The sequence below is a fragment of the Eupeodes corollae genome, chromosome 1, assembly GCF_945859685.1.
Source record: "Eupeodes corollae chromosome 1, idEupCoro1.1, whole genome shotgun sequence".
Taxonomy (NCBI): Eukaryota; Metazoa; Arthropoda; class Insecta; order Diptera; family Syrphidae; genus Eupeodes; species Eupeodes corollae.
In genome coordinates, this window is record NC_079147.1 from 104,455,929 (window position 1) to 104,476,159 (window position 20,231).

The 20,231-nt window shown below is 38.2% G+C and overlaps 1 protein-coding gene across 1 annotated transcript in view; it reads left to right on the forward strand.

The window, feature by feature from the left end:
- Positions 1-1,894: 1,894 nt before the first annotated feature.
- The window catches only part of LOC129941267 (soluble guanylate cyclase 89Db-like), a 31,545-nt gene continuing 13,208 nt past the window's right edge, over positions 1,895-20,231 (forward strand). The window contains exon 1 of the mRNA XM_056049853.1: positions 1,895-2,166. Within this exon, the coding sequence (XP_055905828.1) occupies positions 2,125-2,166 (42 nt within the window). The 5' untranslated portion in view covers positions 1,895-2,124. The remainder of the gene's footprint in view (positions 2,167-20,231) is intronic.

The window sequence follows — 20,231 nt, forward strand, 5'->3', positions numbered from 1 at the left end:
AATCTCCTAAGACAATTTTAATGTCATAGCCAGGGCACTGCTCATATGTCTTGTCCAAGAGCTCAAAGAATATGTCTTTGGTGTCTTCATCTTTCTCCTCTGTTGGGGCGAAATTTCTTTTATGTTGGCGAATTTAACCTTAATGCGGATTGTCGTGATGCGCTCGCTCACACTCTTGAAACTCAAGACTTTTTGCTTGAGCCTAGTTCCAACAACAAATCCACACCCAAATAGACGCTGTCTTTGTTCTCGGTAGCAGTCGCCGTAGTAGATATCGCAGTCTTTTAGTTTGCGTTTGCCCGGTCCATCCCATCGCACTTCTTGGATGGCTGTAAAATCTGCCTTGCAGCTTTAGGGCATCCGCTAATTGTTCGGCTGCACGTGGTCTGTTAAGGGACCTAACATTCCACGTACGTATTCGAAGTTCGTTGTCCTTATTTCGTTTGCGTGGGTTGTCAACAGTGAATCCGTCCGTATCCGATTCTTGTTGGTGCTTCGAAACTATGATGTTTTTACGTGGCCAGGAAGTCACCCCGACGGCACAACCCCCAACCTGGAGGACCAGATCCTTAGTATAACTCCAAGGAAGGGTAGCCGGATAAACCGCTCCTTACAGGCCTGGGCTCCGAATATGTCGAAGAAGCCCTATAAGGTGTTCACTAAGTAGTTCAACCTTACTGGAATTGTAGACGCCACCGTTCATTCCATCTCGAGAATTCGTCCGCTACCGCCTGGATAAGGAGAGGTGCCTTAGTGGAAACACCTCTCCCCCTCTCTCGTTTGCTTTCCCCAACAACTTTTCACTGGGGTTGAAACCCAATCTCCAGTTGAGGTACTAGGCACCCGATGAGAGTAGGAGTTAATAGACAGTGGTGGGTTTTGAGAAAAACCTGTGGACGCTGGTGTCCTCTTGAATGCACATGTCTACCATTTGAACATCAATAATAATAATAAAGTATGTAAATATACAAAATTATTTAAATAAGCAAATCTTATATCATCCTTATGAAAATTCCATCGAAATAAATCAAATTAAAAATGGGCTACGAGGGTAGGCCAACCCATATCAAACCTTGAGTTTTGATGGTGACGTTTTTCCCTCTTTAGGGAATACCCTAAAAAGTAGTCATCAACACCCATTTTTGAATGCTAATTTCAATTCATTCGCAATGAACACAAATCGAATAGTATCCTTTTTAAGGCTCGATTTACTTTAAGAGCTCATCTTCCTTATAAATATTAAAAACGTTGATTTTCGAATAAAGAAAAAAGTAAAATTCGTTAATCTCAAAGAGATTACGACAACGACGTTCATATCCTTTTGAATTTTTCTCATGGAATGCTATAAATTAGATTCTCTGCACGGAAGGACTCCATTGCCATTGCCATAACGTCATATCTCATATCATATTATTATTTGAATGAATATGAATGCAGTCACATAATCCGGTCTCCTTAGACTTTTAGAGGATAGAAATGCATTTTATTTATTCTGCGTTTTGTAATATTAAACTTGCCCTGAAGTTAGCTTTGAGACTTTGACGTATATGACTTTAATCCTTGACTCTCGAAATGGCGTGGATGGGTGAGAGTTTGTGATCCGATGAATATTATCTACTAATTCAATTTAATTGGCTTAATTTCTTGTTTCGTTTTTTGAATTTAAATTGCCACGTTTATTTGCTGTTGATTTATCTGGTATCTAGGATAGGAAATCATTTGCGTGATTAAATTATTGAACTTTCTTTCATTGAACTGTAAATCCATCTTTGACTTTAATTTACTTTTAATTGTTTATTACTTTTCTTTGGTGGAGTGCAGTTGTTGTTAATGGGGTTTGCTTTATTCATTTGTCTCAAAAAATTTCTTTTCTTTTCTATCTTTTCAGAATATTCACCAATAAAGTACAAATATCAGTGTTGATCAAAAGTGGTTGCGTGTTGAAGAATTAAATAAACATCAACAATAAATTAATTGTTTTAATTGAATTGATTAAACAAAACAAAAATATAACATCAGAGACAACTTCACCGAATCAACACCCCGAAGAGGGTGAGACACAAAAGGCCACAAGTCGAACAGAGCTACGCCTAAAAGCCGGGAGAGTAGCACAGCGTTTTCAAGATGTATGGAATGCTATTGGAAAGTGTTCAGCATTACGTGCAGGTAAGCAGAAGCACGCGACGCGACAATTGAAACGACGAGTGAGAGCAATAAGTTTATTTATCTTCTAATCTTCGAAACCTTTTTGTTTTGCATTTGCGCGCGTGTTTCTCGGAATTGGTCTACGTCTGTACGCAAAAACCATTATAGCCTAGCCAAACATGATTATTTGAATAATTAGGAGTTCCCAGCTATAATTAAAATATTGAATAAAGATAATTTATCTATCTGTCTAACTATCTATCATTTTTGTCGCAGGTATTGAACACTCGTAGGTTGTCTAAAGGGAATTCAAATTAGTTTATTTACCTTCTGAAGACTGTTTTGGGTATGCTTATTATGGTTTGTGGAGATAAGTCAGTAATTATTAACGTAGATATTATAACTACTTCGTAAGACAATAAATATGACATGGATAATGAATATGGCAATCATTTAATAAAGTACCTATGGGTAAACAAAAAGCTGAGGTAGACACTTGGGTGTTAGAGATTGTATAGAAGTTTATGATGTGCTGGAAGTTTTTGATATCTGAAAATGTTATATCTGAAATGTGTAAAGGAAGTCGTTTAGTTAAACTGAAGGACAATCGAATTCAAGCAAAGATTCCGCACATGAATGACTTTGATAAATTTCAATTTATGATACGCAACAATAAATTGAAGATGGATGGAGAGATTAGTTAAGAAATTTAGGTGGGTATCACAGAATTTTAAGTCTTTTGAAGCGAACAACAAGATTATGTGGTATATTCGTAAAACCTATTCATAAACGTTTATATTCTCGTATGGACATTTTAAGGACTTCTATTGTCCCTTGTTAAGGAAAAGCAAATATATAACATTTTTGATTCGAGGAAAAAAATCTCAAGAAATCAATTACATTCCTAAGAGGGATATACTTGTAAGATACATGAATGAAAACTTCAAAAAATGAGACTAATTTTTGTTAAAAAGATTTTTTTTAGGTCTATAATAGATTTAGGGTGAATTACTTGTCATTTTTGAGACACATTTAATTAGGTAAAAAAAGAAAAGGAAGGGCCTTCAACCCCCAACATATACACTTCGTGTCACATGAATAGGGAGAAACTTTTATCGTTTTTTTTTGTGTTACTTTATTTTTCAAGCACTTAGTATTCTTGGAAAAACCCAAATGTGGAATGAATAAGGTATGTATTTTTTCCCACCATGGCCTTGACATCTACATCAGGAGTGATGTTGCTTATCAACTCTATTTTTATTTTTAATTATTTGTCGATTAAATTTTCCGTAAATAAGCAAATCACTCACTATTGTTTCCTTTATCGAAGCCCAAATCTAGACAGAGTATCAACTTCTCGTGAATTGTTTTGTCCTATCCTCTCACTGAAATCGTTGTTACGGACGATTTCACTGTACACAATTCTTCATGGCTTCAACGTTCGGGCCAGACAACACCAGAAGGAGTGTGTGCTGAGATCTTCGCTGAGTTAAACCACCTAACTCAGCTGGTCAACGAGCACACTCGAATATCGGACGTTGAAGGTCGAGCAAAAAACACTCTTGACTTATTTCTTACCTCTGACCCTGGTAAGTACACTATTAGTGTTCTATCTCCTCTAGGCACATCTGACCATTGTGTCATATCAGCAAATTTCTCGTGTAAAAACTCTCCAGTTAAAGAAAAAGCTCCTAAGAGAACCGTTTGGCAATACGAGAAAGCCAACTGGGACGGTCTCAATAATTACTTCAGGATCTTTAACTGGTCACTATGCTTCCTCGATAGTGACGTTGACGCCAGCGCTGATATGATCACAAGTTTGATTCTCCTGGGAATGAGAACTTTTATCCCGAATAGGGTTAAAAGCATCAGACCTAAGGAAAACGCATGGTTCGACGCGAGCTGTAAAGAGGTTATTAGGGTTAAGAAGGTAAGCCAATTTAACTGAGGAAAACCGGAATAAGTTCAAGCAAGCCAGGAAGGCCTGCAACGCCCATATTCGAAGGACCAAATTTTTACATGACCAACAATTACGGCAAAAATACTGCAATGTCCCAAAGGCAGTACAAATTCTTCCTCTTCCTCGGTTCCTACGCTCTTTGTGAATGACACTCCATTTGTTAGCTCTTTAGAGAAAGCAAATCTCTTTGCTAGGCAGTTCGCCGCCAATTCAACGCTGCCAGTGAGTGTTATGACTCCGCCTGTACTTGAGCGAGTTAATGATTCTATGTTGCAAATCTTTTTTCGCACTCGTACTGTAGCGAGAGTCCTAAAAGATCTTAACATACACAAATCTGCTGGTCCAGATGGTATCCACGCTATTGTTCTGAAGAGGTTCTTCATCGCTGGCAAAACCACTGCGTAAGCTTTTCCATCTGTCCTACTCTTCAGGTCTCGTTCCGAGCGGATGGAAAACCGCATTTGTCCAGCCTATTCCCAAAAAAGGCATATCTTCCTTGCCGTCTAATTATCGACCGATTGCACTTACGTCCCTTCTTTCCAAGGTCATGGAAACGCTGATTAATTATCAGCTCAAGAAATATCTTGAAGAACGGAAGCTTCTTAATGACCGACAGTATGGCTTTCGTAACAATAGGTCCACTGGTGATCTCATGGTTCATCTCACCGAACAGTGGAACAAATCTTTAATCGAAAATGCGTGCTTTCGGTTTGCATGAATCCCTCCTTCATTGTATTAGTAATTACCTTTCGAATCGTTCAATACAAGTTGTATTAGATGGATTCAAGTCTGAATCTTTCCAAGGTCATGCATAGGTTAGGTTAGGTTAAAGTGGCTGTCCAAGATGGAAACGGACACACTTAGGCAAGTTTAATGGCCCATTGTGATATCACAATAGCCACATGAATCTTTAGTCTTCCTCCTTACCTCAATTGAACCAGTTTGAGTCTCTTACGAAACGTGAGAGGCCTATTATACTGATAAGATTTAGATAGAGAAGAGAAAGAACTGTTTCTTCCACTTCCTCATCCATACAGCTTCTGCAAAAGTCATTTGAGAATACGCCTAGTCTCTGCTTAGAGAGAGCAAGCACCTTGAACGTTTTAAATCCAGTGTTGGCCAGATGTTTTTTGTGGCTTGACACGTGGTGACGTTGTTCCACCTGGTGCCTGCCCTCCTCGCAGCGTCTTGCATTAGCAGCAGTTTAAAAGTAGCGATTGGTATGCCAGTATTTGCCAAACGTGGTAGGATGGGCTGTACTGTACCGTTCCTGGCGAGTTCATCTGCCTTACAGTTTCCTGGAATGTCTCTATGGCCCGGCACCCAGAAAAGGTGAATATTAAACTGTTGCGCCATCTCCATAAGAGATGATCGACAGTTATGGACTGTTATAGAGTTTGTAGAGAAAGAGTCCAGAGATTGAATAGCGGCTTGGCTATCTGAGAATATACGGATATCAGATGTTGATATCACGTTTTCCTTAAGCCAGGATAATACTTCTTTTGGGGCCAAAAATTTCGCCTGGAACACGCTACAATGATTCTGAAGGTGGAATGAGAATCTTAATTTCAGTCGTTCAGAGTACACACCCCATTTATTACAGTAGCTTTTTTGACTCTTTCCTGTACGTTGTGTTTCCATTTTAGTTCTTTTAATCTAAGACAAGACCCAGGTATTTAGCCTCGTCTGAGAATTTTAATTGAATTCCTTTAATATAGCTAGGGTTGAAAAATGGAATTTTGTATCTCCTCGAAAATAAGACCAGATCGGTTTTGTGTGTGTTAACACCCAGTCCACACCGATCAGCCCAAAGTATTAGTCTGTCTAAGGCATTTTGTAAGAGTTCGCATAGGCTATCACTCTCAAGCCCTCCACCTCCAGACTAGTTAGGATTTCATTCACCACTAGGTTCAAAAGGAGGGGTGTCCCTCTACTAACGAATCGTCTACTAGAAGAGATGCCCAGTTTAAAGTTGATTATTCTGCTAGTCAGCATCAATTAACTCCCGAAGCGAACTCTCTATATTTAGAGATGTTAGTGCAAATGTGATTGCAGATGTGTCCACGTTGTTAAGGGCACCTTTGATGTCAAGGAAAGCAACTGTAGTGAACTCTTTATGATGGAGGGAATATTCGATGGGGCGTACTAAGGTGTGTAACGCTGTTTCCACCGATTTACCTTTACAGTAGGCATGTTGAGACGAAGACAGAAGTATGAATACTTGCCCTAAAATGGATATCAATCAATATTTCCAAGGTCTTAAGAAGGAATGATGATAGACTTATAGGTCGTAGATCTTTAAAAATGACTTGCGAGCATTTACCTGCTTTGGGTATAAAAACAACTTTAACTTCTCTCCATGACGAGGGAACATGGACCAGGTAAAGACAGCTGGTAAAAATTGCCTCAAGGATTGGTGTAAATATGTCAGAAGTCTTTTGTAACTCGGTTGGTATTATTCCATCTAATCCTGCAGATTTAAATGGTTTAAAGCTGTTGAGAGCCCGTTGTAGCTTGTACCTTGTGATCAGACCTTTTGGATATGTTGTATTTGAATTTGAACGTATATAATTGTTGCCAATTTCGGTAAGAGAACTACCAGGAAAGTGAGTGTCCAATAGTAAGTTCAGCGATTCATTACTTGAATTTGTCCAGCAGCCGTCTGTATTTTTCAAGCAGCTTGGCATAGCTGGATTAGTTGAAAGAATTTTCCGTAACCTAGAGGCTTCAGAAGTTTCTTCTATTGTGCCACAGAAGGATCGCTTAAACTCCCTTAGTGCCTTCTCTTAAATTCTTAGGGAATCTTTGTAACAGTCCCAGTAGAGGCTAGTTGTGGCTTTGGCTCGGTTGAAGAGTTTCCTGCATTCTTTCCTGAGCGAGTCAAGCTCTGAGGCCCACCATTGTGGTTCCTCTTTGTGTGTATAAAAGGAACAAGCAGTTTTCAGCGATCTGTTCATAGCTGAAGTGAGGTCATTGACTTTGTTATCAAGTTCATTAGCATTTGAGGAAGGACTAGATAGTCTAGGTTTTAGTAAACGTTCTAACGAGTTCCTGTATAAAGCCCAGTCAGTTTTCCAATAATTTCGAAAAGTCAATGGGCTCGGGTTTTTTATCCACATTGATACTGAACTGGATATATTTATGATCGGAGAACGAGTGTTCTCTGGATACTTTCCAGTCTACGATCATAGGATGTATAGTATCTGAGACAAGAGTTATATCTAAGACTTCTTGTCAAGTTTAAGTGATGAAGGTTGGTTCGCTAGCAACATTACTTACTAGGAGTTTAGTACCAAGAATATAATCAAAAAGAGACTCATGGCCAATTTTCGCCGAAACTAGCCAGACTCTTTTTTTAATATGTTTCCAGCCTAGCTACAGAGGTATCTGTGTCACTGAAATGATGGAGTAAAAATACATTAATGCTATGTTTCACTTGTATGCAAGATCTAGCTTCGACTTTATCTGGCACACACAGTGTGTAGTACTCAGGAGTCCTGAACCCTCGAACAACGGATCCCACAATCTATGGCTCTTGGAACAGGACAATGTCTTCCCCGTTTCTTGCCAGACGGAGAAGAAGTGAGGCCGAGGCCTTTATTGAGTGTTCGAAATTAATCTGTACTAACTGCATAATTTTGGCTATAATTAGGCAGATCAACCTCCACCACGGTTTTGTTCTGATCCTCTTAGTCTAAGGATGAACCCAGAAGGATCATGTTTACGTCGTCCTCAGTCTCCATTAAGGATGGACTATCTACGACTTTTTTAGAGGGTGAAATCGTGATTGGAGAGGGAAAGGGTGCATCGTCACCCACCCACAGCGAGTTCTCCTTCGGTTGTTGTTGGAGGCCCGCTATCCGCGTTAATTTCGTCTTTTTTATAAATTGGAATTTTATGGATTCGAAGCCATAGTTTATGGAGCTATTGGTCGAGGCTAGAGGAGTCAAGGATTCTTTATTGAGTACCACAATGGTACTCCTATAAAGACCCTTCACTTCCTCTAGCTTGGCTATCTTCCAGTTATGCGTCGGAAGGGATGGGTTACAAACTTCGATTGGAATCCAAATGCGGGCTTTAGGTCTGCTAGGAATGTCTTCCTTAGCGACAACCTCGAGCTTCGCACCTAACCTACAATATTTTTGTTTATGATATTTAATTTTTTTTATAAAGTTTTAACGTTACGCTTTTATATAATTATTTGTTGCAAATTAGTTGTGGAGAGGAAAACATTTAAAAAATTTGTTTTAGTTTGATTTTTTCCATAAATTTGTTTTACTTAGATTTTCTTTAAAAAGGGAGTATGTAGTGCTAATTTGACACCGTGAGCCCAGTCATTAAACAATGATATTCGAAAATGTAAAGATGCAATTAAAATATAGCTTTTTTGTTTGAAATTAAACTAATTTTTGGAATTTATTTTTCTTCCTCAACTTATTTACAACAAAATAGTTTGCTAACTCAGCTTTTTTAAATTTCAAAAAATGTAGTGCTAACTTGACAGTCGTATTCTTTTGAGCTAATTTTGACCAGTTTTTGACACATATTGGGCGGTATCTCAGCATGACATGAAGAATGTTGATTTTTAAGGGATCAAGATTGAGAAATGTTTTTCTTCGTTGAAGAAATTTTGTTCGAAAAATCGCCGTCCACCGACTGTTGTTCAAGCCCCATTCGACGTATCTACGACTTTGTGAATGGTCTTCTTTTGTTGTGTGAGCTGGACTTTATACGAATGTAGGTGTATATCCAAGTGCAAAATACGCCATACTGTACCGTAAGACCAGTCCTAATTCCTGAGAACGAGAACGAATCGACAAATTTGGGTCTTCGAAACCCTTTCACTTACAGCTGCGATATTTTCAGTGGCATGAGCGAAATGATGGTGCACAGGCCTTACAATATCAGTAACCAATCCAGTCTCTTCAAATTTCTTTACAATTTTGCCAATAGCTTGCATAGGACGATTATACAAACCAGAATGTCCTCTTAAAGCACGATTTGTGGCTGTGGCAGAATCACCATTTTTGTAGTAAGTTTTAAAAATTATAATGCGTTCTGCGATGGTTAAGCGATCATTGATCGCAAATGTCAGACTTTGATCTGAAAAAAAAAGTTGGTTTGACAACTTAGTTTGACAGATGTTAAATTCCAGCCCTATACTTTCGAAACAGCAAAATGCATAACCCACACTCAAATAGGGACAAGATCTAAATTTGCCTATTAGAGTGTTTTAAATCCGATATAAGAATACTCTGATAATTTGAGAGCTTATTACGAGTATTATTTTGATAGAATCAAGAAGAGGTAAGTGTCTAACCAAAGCGGAAATAGGTCAGCTTTGAACTTACCGGGATCTCCGGAAAACCATCCGTTTTATTGCCAGTAAAAGTAGAAGAAGTTCAAATGTTGTATGCAGCTACACCAAGGACCCAAAGAGTTATTTCAAAGACCACAAAGGAAAAGTCATGAAAGCCACATTATTTCATCAAAGGCGGGCGATAATGAGAGCTGCTTCATATTCGACACCAACAAATGAAGAAAAAGCCAGCATTGAATGCTGCACGTAAAATGCCAACGTCTTAATTTTGCAACAAATCACATCAGGTGAAACCAAACTTGGCGTACCGTCACGGTCGTCTTTTCCAATTAAAAATATTTAATTTGGACGGACCTGCAACTTCCATGATTAAAAAAAAAGAAGAATTCTATCTTGGGAAGCAATCAAGTATTACGGGACCGTGGAGCTGGATTTTCAAAACTTTTAAACGACTGCAATCACTTACAAATCTTTTCCGCAGTTACCTGAATCATTTGGTGGACAACGATAGACTTTCCAACAAGATAATGCACCAGCACATACCGAACGGACAACAAAAGCCTGGATTCAAGGGCAAAATGTAAACCCATTACCATGGCTACCATATTCTCCTGACCTTAACATCATGGAAAACGTGTGAAGATGGCTTTCAAAAAAATTCTACAAAGTAGGAGAGATATACCAAAAAAAAACCGAAGAAATTATTGAAACCATAAAATGGGTCTTGACCCAAATTTCGCTCAATTATCTGACAGCACTCTATAAATCCATACCACAGTTACTTGAAGTAGGTAATTCAGAAATCACCTAAACAATAAGACTTGTTGTTATTTTCGTTGCTCTAAAGGGTAAAACAAGTAAATGTTGTCCCTATCTTCTTGACAAAAAAAGAGGTTCCTTTTATGATTTTCTAAAGAAAAACCGCCATAAGACTTGTATTTATCAACTTGCTATATAAATTTAGTACATACCTTATTTATTCCATACCTAAGGATTTGAAACATATTGTAAAAAAAGAGCCTGGGATGCGACCCACACTGATAACTTCCCATCCCGTCTGTCGATTTGTCTTGCTTGTCTTTATGTACTCAATCAATTTTTAACAAATTTGCGTAGTATTTTTTGTAGATTTTATTTTTTATGAAAAAACGGACTGTTGGATTTTTATATAAAAATTACTGAATATCGAAAACTATATTTTCTGTGAAATAAAATAAGTTTGAAGCCAATATTTTTAATTTTTGAAAAGCTTTTTGAGCCGAAAGTGAATTTTTACCAAGTTTTAGTATTGTTTTTCTTAGAGTTTTATTTTTGTAAAAAAAACTGTTAATTCGATTTTTTTCAACATTTTATAGAATGTTGAAAACAATATTTTTTATAAGATAAAATAAGTTTGAAGCCTAAATTTAAAGTTTTTGAAAAGATGTTTGAATCGATATTCAATTTTTACCAACTTTGAGTAAAAGGTTTTTTAGATTTTTATTTTTCATAAAAAAAAAAACTGTCAATTTGATTTTTCTCAAAATTTCATTAGATGTCAAAAACATTAGATATTCTTCGTTGCACAAAATTGTTTTGGATATGAAATCATATTTTAGTCGTAAAATTTTGGAGGTGACAAATTTTGTTTTTAGGTTTTTTTGATTTATAAAAAAAAACGTTTAAACGGATTTTTTTTCAAAAAATATACTTCTCTGATATCACGGTGCAATATTTTTTTTTATTTTTATTTATTTCATTTTTCGTGATTGCCTACAATCTGTAAGATATAAAATCTTATAAAATAGAGGTAAGCTAATTTTACAGAATTGAGCCAAAAATGTTACTTTAATTAATAAAAATGAAAACAAATTAATTATATGAGATATCTAAATATATACATAAGTTCAATTAATATCGTATAATAGCAAAATTAAATTCAAATTGAAAAATGAGCTTTTAGAACTTTTTTAATGCTTGTTGCACTTTGGTTTTCTTTTAAGTTACGCGGCAATGAGTTCCAAAGACGGACGGAATTTACAAAAAATTGTCGCTCCGATGTTAGATATGAGAACCGAGGAACGATTAACTGATGAGATCTGTGCGAGGATCCAATTCTAATTTTTTCAAAGCAGTATTGTGGCTGGCGTGTTATAAGAATATCAGAGAATAAAATTAAACTTCGATAATCGAGATAGTTTTCAAATGGCATATTCAGTAGGCGCGAAGCAAAACCAGATATTCTGTCGTATCTCCGTAGCCCGTATACATAACGTACGATAGAATTAAATGCGACATTTAGTTTACGTTTGCTCACATAATTACAATTACAATAAATTTCGCTACCATATAATAGGATAGGAATAATCAAAGACCTAGAAAGGAGAAAACGCGTTTTTGTTGGAGTAAAAGCTTGTGTAACCCAAAGTGTACGAAGTGCACCATATACTTTGCCAACAATTCCATTAATGTGGTTATCCCAGGTCAGAAAGCGGTTAAAAGTCACACCGAGATTTTTTGCTGTTAAAACGTATTCGATTGGAGCATTGCTCAGAACAATCGGTGGAAAGTACGTGAGATCAATAGATCTTCTAGAAATGACAAGACACTTAGATTTTTTAGGGTTTAAAACAAGACCATTTGACTGCGACCAATTTACCACTTTTTCTAAGTCCTCATTGACACAAAATGCTCCATGCTCAATAAGTCCCAGTGGGCAGCTAAAATATAACTGAATGTCATCAGCGTACATGTGAGATGAACAATTTGCAAGTGAAGATGGAAGTTCATTTACATATATTGAAAATAAAAGGGGTCCGAGAATGGATCCCTGGGGCACACCAATAACATTTGGTAAAAAACTAGATAGTCTATCTCCAACTTGCACTGCTTGTCTTCTGTTAGTGAGGTAAGAAAAAATTAATTTTGTAGCACCGGATGAAAAATTAAAATTTTGCATAAGTTTTCTACACAAATTGACATGATTGACAGTGTCAAAAGCCTTTGAAAAGTCAAGCAAAACCAAGAAAGTAATCTGATCTTTGTCCAAAGCTTGCCTCAGGTCTTCAGTTACATTTAAAAGTGCAGTTATACAACTGTGTTTTTTACGAAAACCAGATTGCTTTGGACTAAGCAATGAGTTGGCAGCGAGGTAAGCATTTACTTGTTTTTGCAGAATCCTTTCAAAGACCTTTGACAGAAATGGCAGTATGGAGATAGGCCTAAATTCGTCTTTTTTGGCATTTTTAGGAAGCGGTATGATTTTGGCATCTTTCCATAAGTCCGGGTACACGCCAGACATCAAAATAGTGTTGAAAGCAAAAGTTATGTAGGGTAATACAATTGGCAAAATCATACACAAAAAAGAAGGATGAACATCATCGAGCCCAACAGCCTTTGACTTAATAGAAAGAACACTTTCGACCACATCAGCACTTATTACAGCGGAAAAACCAAAGCCATGTTCATCGCGGTGATCGGTAAACGAAAAGGAATTTTCGACGCTGATTTGGGGGGTCTGCCCAGATGGAGTGGACACAAATATTTTATTGAGGATGTTACAATCAATATCCTCAGCTGGTCTGATTTTTGTCTTACCTATCCCAATATTATGAATGTTTTTCCAAAGCTGACGTCCGTTTAACGTTGTGGTGAGCTGTTGAGAGAAATGAAGGGATTTGGCTTTACGTATTTCCGCTACCACTCTATTTCGGAGCGAACAGAACGCACGACGCAGCTCATTCAAACGATACCGCTTCCAATTCGTATAAGCATCATCTCGCTGTTGGATTAAGTTTCTAATATTTACAGTGAACCACGGTTTATTGTTTGGTTTAAGAATTTTTGTTTTTAATGGAACATGAGTATTAAACAGATTAGAAATATTATAAGTTAAAAATTCAATCTGGTCGTTTGATGACGGTAGATAATACATGGCATCCCAGTTTATTTCTCGTGTACGATCGCCAAGTTCCTGAATATTAATATTATGGAAATCTCGATAAGTAATTTTTTCAACGGAGAAATCAAGACTAAATCTAAGAGTGAGAAAAATTAAATCATGCTTTGAAAAAGCTGGCGCAGAAAGCTGATCATAAAAAGCAACGTCATGAATATCGCTAACAAACATCAGGTCCAACAACGAAGCATCTCTACCAAAATAATGAGTTGGTACGTTAGTGTTGACTGGTTTTAAATTGTAAGTTTGCATATTATGTGTCATTGTGTGAAATCTCCACAGAGTACAATATTGGGGGAGCTCAGAGAGATTTCCTCCAATACTGTATACAGTGGTGAGAAATCTATGTATCTATTAGGCCTGTAGATAGTACCCAAAAGCAAATTTCCATCATTACCTACAACTTCAACGAACAAATATTCAATAGTGCTATCCACAGTGGCTGAAAGTTTAAGTTTGCATTTAATTGTTCTCTTAACATAAATCGCAACGCCCCCCCCAACACGGTTCACTCTATTAAATCGAAAAACTCGATAGCCCTCTAAGCAACAGATATCATCATTTAGTTCATCCCTCAACCAAGTTTCAGTGACACAAATAACATCTACATCGGAATCAGTAAAAATATCGCGAAATTCATCAATCTTTGGAAGCAAACTTTGCGCATTGATGTGACAAATCCGGAGCCCACATTTCTGCTTGCTCAGAACTCGAACCATATATATATTATGTAAAATCTAATTCAAGTCTCTTGGACTTTTCGTTCCTAAGATATTTAGGTTTAACCAAAATTTTCACCTGTCTTTTCAAACTACTATGGTAAAAAAAAACTACCCACGCAATTGTCTTGAGAGCCCTTTTTGCATCTTTCTGCCTTATTATCTGTATAACACAATTTATTTGAAATCGATATCTCTTCTGGTTCTTGAGCTATGGACGACGAAAGAAACCTCGAAAACGTACGGGCGTACGAACGTACGTATACACGCACGCACAGACATCTTTCTAATAATCTTTTGTTTCGATTCTAGGGACCTTGAAACGTCGAGAAATGTCAAAATTTTCAATTTGACAAATCGGAGCCTTTACAATAACTTCCTATGGGAAGTTACTAAAAAACAAAAAAAAAATGTCCCTATTCATGTGGCACGAAGTGTATTATTAGATGGATATTATTATTATTACCAAATGTCAAAAGCGCAATGCTTCGTAGTAATAAATATTTTAAAATCTATTTAAATCCGGTTTTTGGTTAACATTTTAAATGAGATATGCCAGAAGTTCCAACTACAAGAGACAGGAAAACGAACTTGTTTCAAAACACAAACTAATACTATTTTAACAGATAAAAAACAAAATTAAAAGAACTATGACTAAAAGTAAATATAACTTTACAAAAAATTAAATATTTAACAAAGAATAATTTGACAAAATATATAACTTAGCGTTTCCACAATATTTAAAAAACTTTAACTTTAGTTCCGGACATGTTTAAATAAGAAACCATGTGAAAACCTTAAATAGTTCCGCGTACATAGTTCCAGAAACTAGTTCCGGACATGTTTACACCAAGGAACTATGTGAAAAACTTAAATAGTTCCGCGGACATAGTTCCAGGAACTAGTTCCGGACATGTTTAGACCAAGGAACTATGTAAAAAACTCAAATAGTTCCGCGGAACTAGTTCCGAACATGATTCTATTCGAAGTAAAACGACAAGTTTCTTCATTGCACTGGAGTACATTTTTTCTTAAATTTTCGCTTTCAAAAATGTATGATTTTAATAGCTTTAGGACGGTTCAAACTCAAGTCATTTAAAGGAATGAAGAGGAAAATCTTTGTAAATTTAACTTGAGTACTTGTTATTAATTTTTTTTTCGATGTTTTAACTTTGGAAATGCCTTTATACCGCTTGCCATTATCAGACTTTAAATATTCAAATTTACAACGTGTTTTGAACTCAATTATTCCAACGTCATAATACACATCAGTTTAAAGTACAAGATTTAAAAATATACCTGTTAAATAACTTTGTCTTCAAAGATATAAATGCCATTAGACTTGTCAAAATAACCGCGCGATTCATCCCGAGACACAACTCATCCCGGTTATGAATAATACTTGTAAGCATACTTTACGAAAACAATTGTTTGTCTATTGAATTAGTTCGTTCAAAGCTTTTTCCTTTGGATAGCTTTATTTTAATTTCATATTAGAAGAACCAGGATGGAAAGTAAATTATCTGAAGATAAGAAAGAGGCAGAACATGTATGTTTAAATTGTGAAGCGATCGCCTATTGGTTGTGTAGTTAGGCAAGTGTCTAAAACGAATAAAGAATAGTTCATTGGCGTGCTGAGCCATATTAATGACGATAATGAAGGAATGTTATTGGAAGGTAGAAGTTACTAACTACAATCCAATCACATTCCTTCTTCTCTAGTTTTCAGCGCAAACATGGAGTTATTACGTTCAGTTTATTTTTTTTCGTTAAAGTTTAAAAAAAAACAAGCATACGAACAGATACAAGAAATTGCTATTCATGTGTTGTTTACAGTCAGGCTCTTGCGCGTTTCTTGAATTTGTACTAAGTATTTATTTTTTTATATAGGCGATGGCAAGGACTATTATTTTTTGAAAATCGTTAGAGCGGTTTTTTTAAACTAATTTTGTATACATTAAATTAATATTGTTCTAAAAATATTTTTAGTATGCAGTTGTTTAGTGATTGTAAATATACGGTCTATATTTGAATTTAGTAAAAAAATGTTGAACCGTTTTTGAGATACAGAAATTTAAAAAAAAATCAATATTTTTTTAAAAATCCAAACAAACAAAAATTGCACTTTTGATAACCAAAAAATGTTAAGGCAATATAAGAGCTTATTTAAAAAAAATATTTAAATCGGTTGATAAGTTGCTGAAAAAATTAAGAAACAAAATAACGGTTCTATGAGCGGTACCTTTCCCTAGCAATACAAAAATATGTTTTTCTTATTAAAAGAAGATTTTAGAGAAAATCTATCAGTTTGTTTTTGAAAAAAATCGAATTTTCGTTTTTTGACCAAAAAAATGGCGGTCCACTGTTAGTTTTGATCTTAAAAAAAAAATGAAAAAAAACGCCTAACGTGAATCTGCTCAAAACCTTAACTTCCAAGTTTGAACTCAATCGATACAATGGTTAAGGCTGTAGGAGCGTGGACAGATAGACAAAACAGACCGGTTGCAATCGCGGGACCGACTTTTTTCGACTTCTCTAATATCGTAATATCATGTTTGATTAAAATCTCGAGTTCGACACTTTGCACGAATGCAAAACTTGCCATATGCTTCCTATGTGTCGCAAGTAAAAAAAAGAGGCTGGGATGTGACCCTCACTGATAACTTCCCATTCCGTCTGTCGATTTGTCTTGCTTAAAAGTTTGCAGGTTTTCGTGTTGGGTTAAAATTGTCAGTTGAATTATTCTTACTTACTTACTTACTTAAGGTGGCGCTACAGTCCGGGGCGGACCTGGGCCTCAACCAACAAGCGTCTTCAGCCAGCTCGGTCCCTAGATAGCTGTCTCCAGTTTCGCACGCCAAGTTGGTTGAGGTCCTCTCCCACCTGGGTGCGCCACCTGAGTCGCGGTCTTCCTCTACTGCGCCGTCCCTCGGGATTGGATTCGAAGACCTTCCGGACTGGGGCGTTGATGTCCATCCGCTCTACATGACCTAGCCATCTAAGCCATTGGACTTTAATTCTGCTAACCAGGTCAGTGTCGCAGCCGGTACAGTTCGTCGTTATATCTTCTCCTCCATTCTCCATCTATGCGTACGGGACCAAAAATCACCGAAGAATTTTTCTCTCGAAGCATCCTTAGACGCTCTCATCTTTCTTTGACAGGGTCCAGGTCTCAGCGCCATAAATGAGAACCGGGATGATGAGTGTCTTATAGATGGTGATTTTACATGCTCGAGAGAGGACTTTACTTCTCAATTGCCTTCTAAGTCCAAAGAAGCAGCGATTTGCAAGAGTTATTCTCCGTTTGATTTCAGCGCTGGTGTTGTTGTCTGCATTAATAGCGGTGTCTAGGTAGACAAAGTCCTTAAATACCTCAAAGTTATAGCTGTCCATGTTGACGTTTTGTCCAATACGTCGTCGTTCAGTGTCCTTTTTTGATGACAGCATATACTTGGTCTTGCCCTCATTGACCACTAAACCCATCTTCTTCGCTTCCGTCGCAATGCCCAAAAACGCTCCACTGACATCACGCTTTGATCTTCCAATTATGTCAATATCATCTGCGTATCCGAGTAATTGGATGGATCTTTGGAAGATTGTGCCTCTAGTGTTGACGGTTGAGTTTTGCACAATTCTTTCCAAAACGATGTTGAAGAAGTCGCATGACAGTGCATCGCCTTGTCTAAAACCTTTTTTGACATCAAATGCATCGGTAAGATCTTTTCCGACCTTGATAGAGCAGCGTGCATTCTCCATCGTCATTCTGCACAAACGGATAAGTTTGACAGGGATGCCAAAACTAGACATTGCTCGGTAGAGCTCTTCCCTATGGATGCTGTCATACGCGGCTTTAAAATCGATAAAGAGATGGTGGGTATCGATTTTAAGCTCCTGGGTTTTTTCCAAGATCTGCCGTAGTGTGAATATTTGGTCGATAGTGGACTTTCCTGGTCTGAAGCCACACTGATAAGGACCAATCAGGTTGTTGACGAATGGCTTCAGACGTTGACATAATACGGCAGAGAAGATCTTATACGCAATGTTAAGGAGACTGATGCCTCTGTAGTTGGTGCAGTTTAGAGGGTCTCCTTTCTTAAGTATCGGGCACACTATGCTGAGATTCCACTCATCGGGCATGCTTTCTTCCGACCATATTTTGCAGATGAGTTGGTGCATGCTCCGTACCAAGTCATCGACTGCTGCTTTGAATAGTTCGGCAGCTATGCCGTTAGCTCCAGCAGCTTTGTTTGACTTGAATTTAGATATAGCTATCTTCACCTCGTCAAGGTTGGGTAGCCGGAATTGATGATCTGCGTCGCCGAGGTTGAGTGGTTCTATCTCCCTTACAGCGGGATTCGGTTCGTCATCGCCGTTATATAATTTGGAGAAGTGATCTTTCCATATTCTCAGCATCGACTGCGGTTCTACTACGATGTTCCCCTGATCGTCTTTACAGGCTTCGGTTCGTGGCAGGTACCCTTGGGAGGTTTTTTTTACCTTTTGGTAAAATTTACGAACCTCATTCCTGTTGTGACATCCCTCTATCTCCTCGATTGCGCGCTTCTCATGCTGTCTTTTTTTCCGTCTAAGAAGCCAGTGTTCCTCTCTCCTCTTCTGCTCGTAGAGCACGTGAGCAGCTCTAGTCCTTTTGTGCAGCGCCTCTTGTATGCCTCTTGTTTCGCTGCGTAAGCTTGCCGGCATTCGTCGTCAAACCAGGGGTTTCGCTGTGGTGGCCGTGTGAAACCTAGCACTTCAGAGGCGGCATATCTGATGGCTGCAAGGCAATGTTGCCACTGGTTTTCAATGCTTATTGCAGGAAGCATAGGACTGCTTAGGAGGTTATTAGAGACTCGATCGGAAAAGGACATGGCAGTCTCTTGCGATTGTAGCCGTCTAACGTCGAATCTTCTCACAGTACTTCCTTGTTTTGGCTTAGATCATGATATCCGTAGCCGTACCTTGGCTACAAGGAGGTAGTGGTCCGAGTCAATGTTGGCCTCTCGGAATGTTCGGATATCCTGGATACTGGAGAAGTGTCGTGCGTCGATCGCAATGTGGTCAATCTGGTTGACGGTTGATTGATCAAGAGATTTCCATGTCCCCTTGTGGATATTGAGATGCGTGAACTGCGTACTAGCTACCAGAACGTCTCGCCCCGCAGCAAAATCGACCAGCCTGAATCCGTTGTCGGAGGTGGTGTCGTGCAGGCTGTATCTCCCGATTATGCCACCAAAGATGTCTTCTCTTCCTAGCTTGGCATTAAAATCTCCTAAGACAATTTTAATGTCATAGCGAGGGCACTGCTCATATGTCTTGTCCAAGAGCTCGAAGAATATGTCTTTGGTGTCTTCATCTTTCTCCTCTGTTGGGGCATGAGCGCATATTAGGCTTATGTTAGCGAATTTAGCCTTGATGCGGATTGTCGTGATGCGCTCGCTCACACTGTTGAAACTCAAGACTTTTTGCCTGAGCCTAGTTCCAACAACAAATCCACAACCAAATAGACGCTGTCTTTGTTCTCGGTAGCAGTCGCGTAGTAGATATTGCAGTCTTTTAGTTTGCGTTTGGCTGGTCCATCCCATCGCACTTCTTGGATGGCTGTAATATCTGCCTTGCAGCAGTTTAGGGCTTCCGCTAATTGTTCGGCTGCACGTGGTCTGTTAAGGGACCTAACATTCCACGTACATATCCGAAGTTCGTTGTCCTTATTTCGTTTGCGTGGGTTGTCAACAGTGAATCCGTCCGTATCCGAGGCTTGTTGTTGCTTCGAAACTATGATGTTTTTACGTGGCCAGGAAGTCACCCCGACGGCACAACCCCCAACCTGGAGGGCCAGATCCTTAGTATAACTCCAAGGAAGGGGAGCCGAATGAACCGCTCCTTATAGGCCTGGGCTCCGAATATGTCGAAGAAGCCCTATAAGGTGTTCACTAAGTAGTTCGACCTTACTGGAACTGTAGACGCCACCGTTGATTCTATCTCGAGAATTCGTCCGCTGCCGCCTGGAGAGGTGCCTTAGTGGAAACACCTCTCCCCCCTCTCTCGTTTGCTGCCCATAACAACTTTCCACTGGGGTTGGAACCCAATCTCCAGTTGATTTAGTAGGCACCCGATGTTCACCGCGGGGGCGTGAGAGTAGGAGTTGATAGA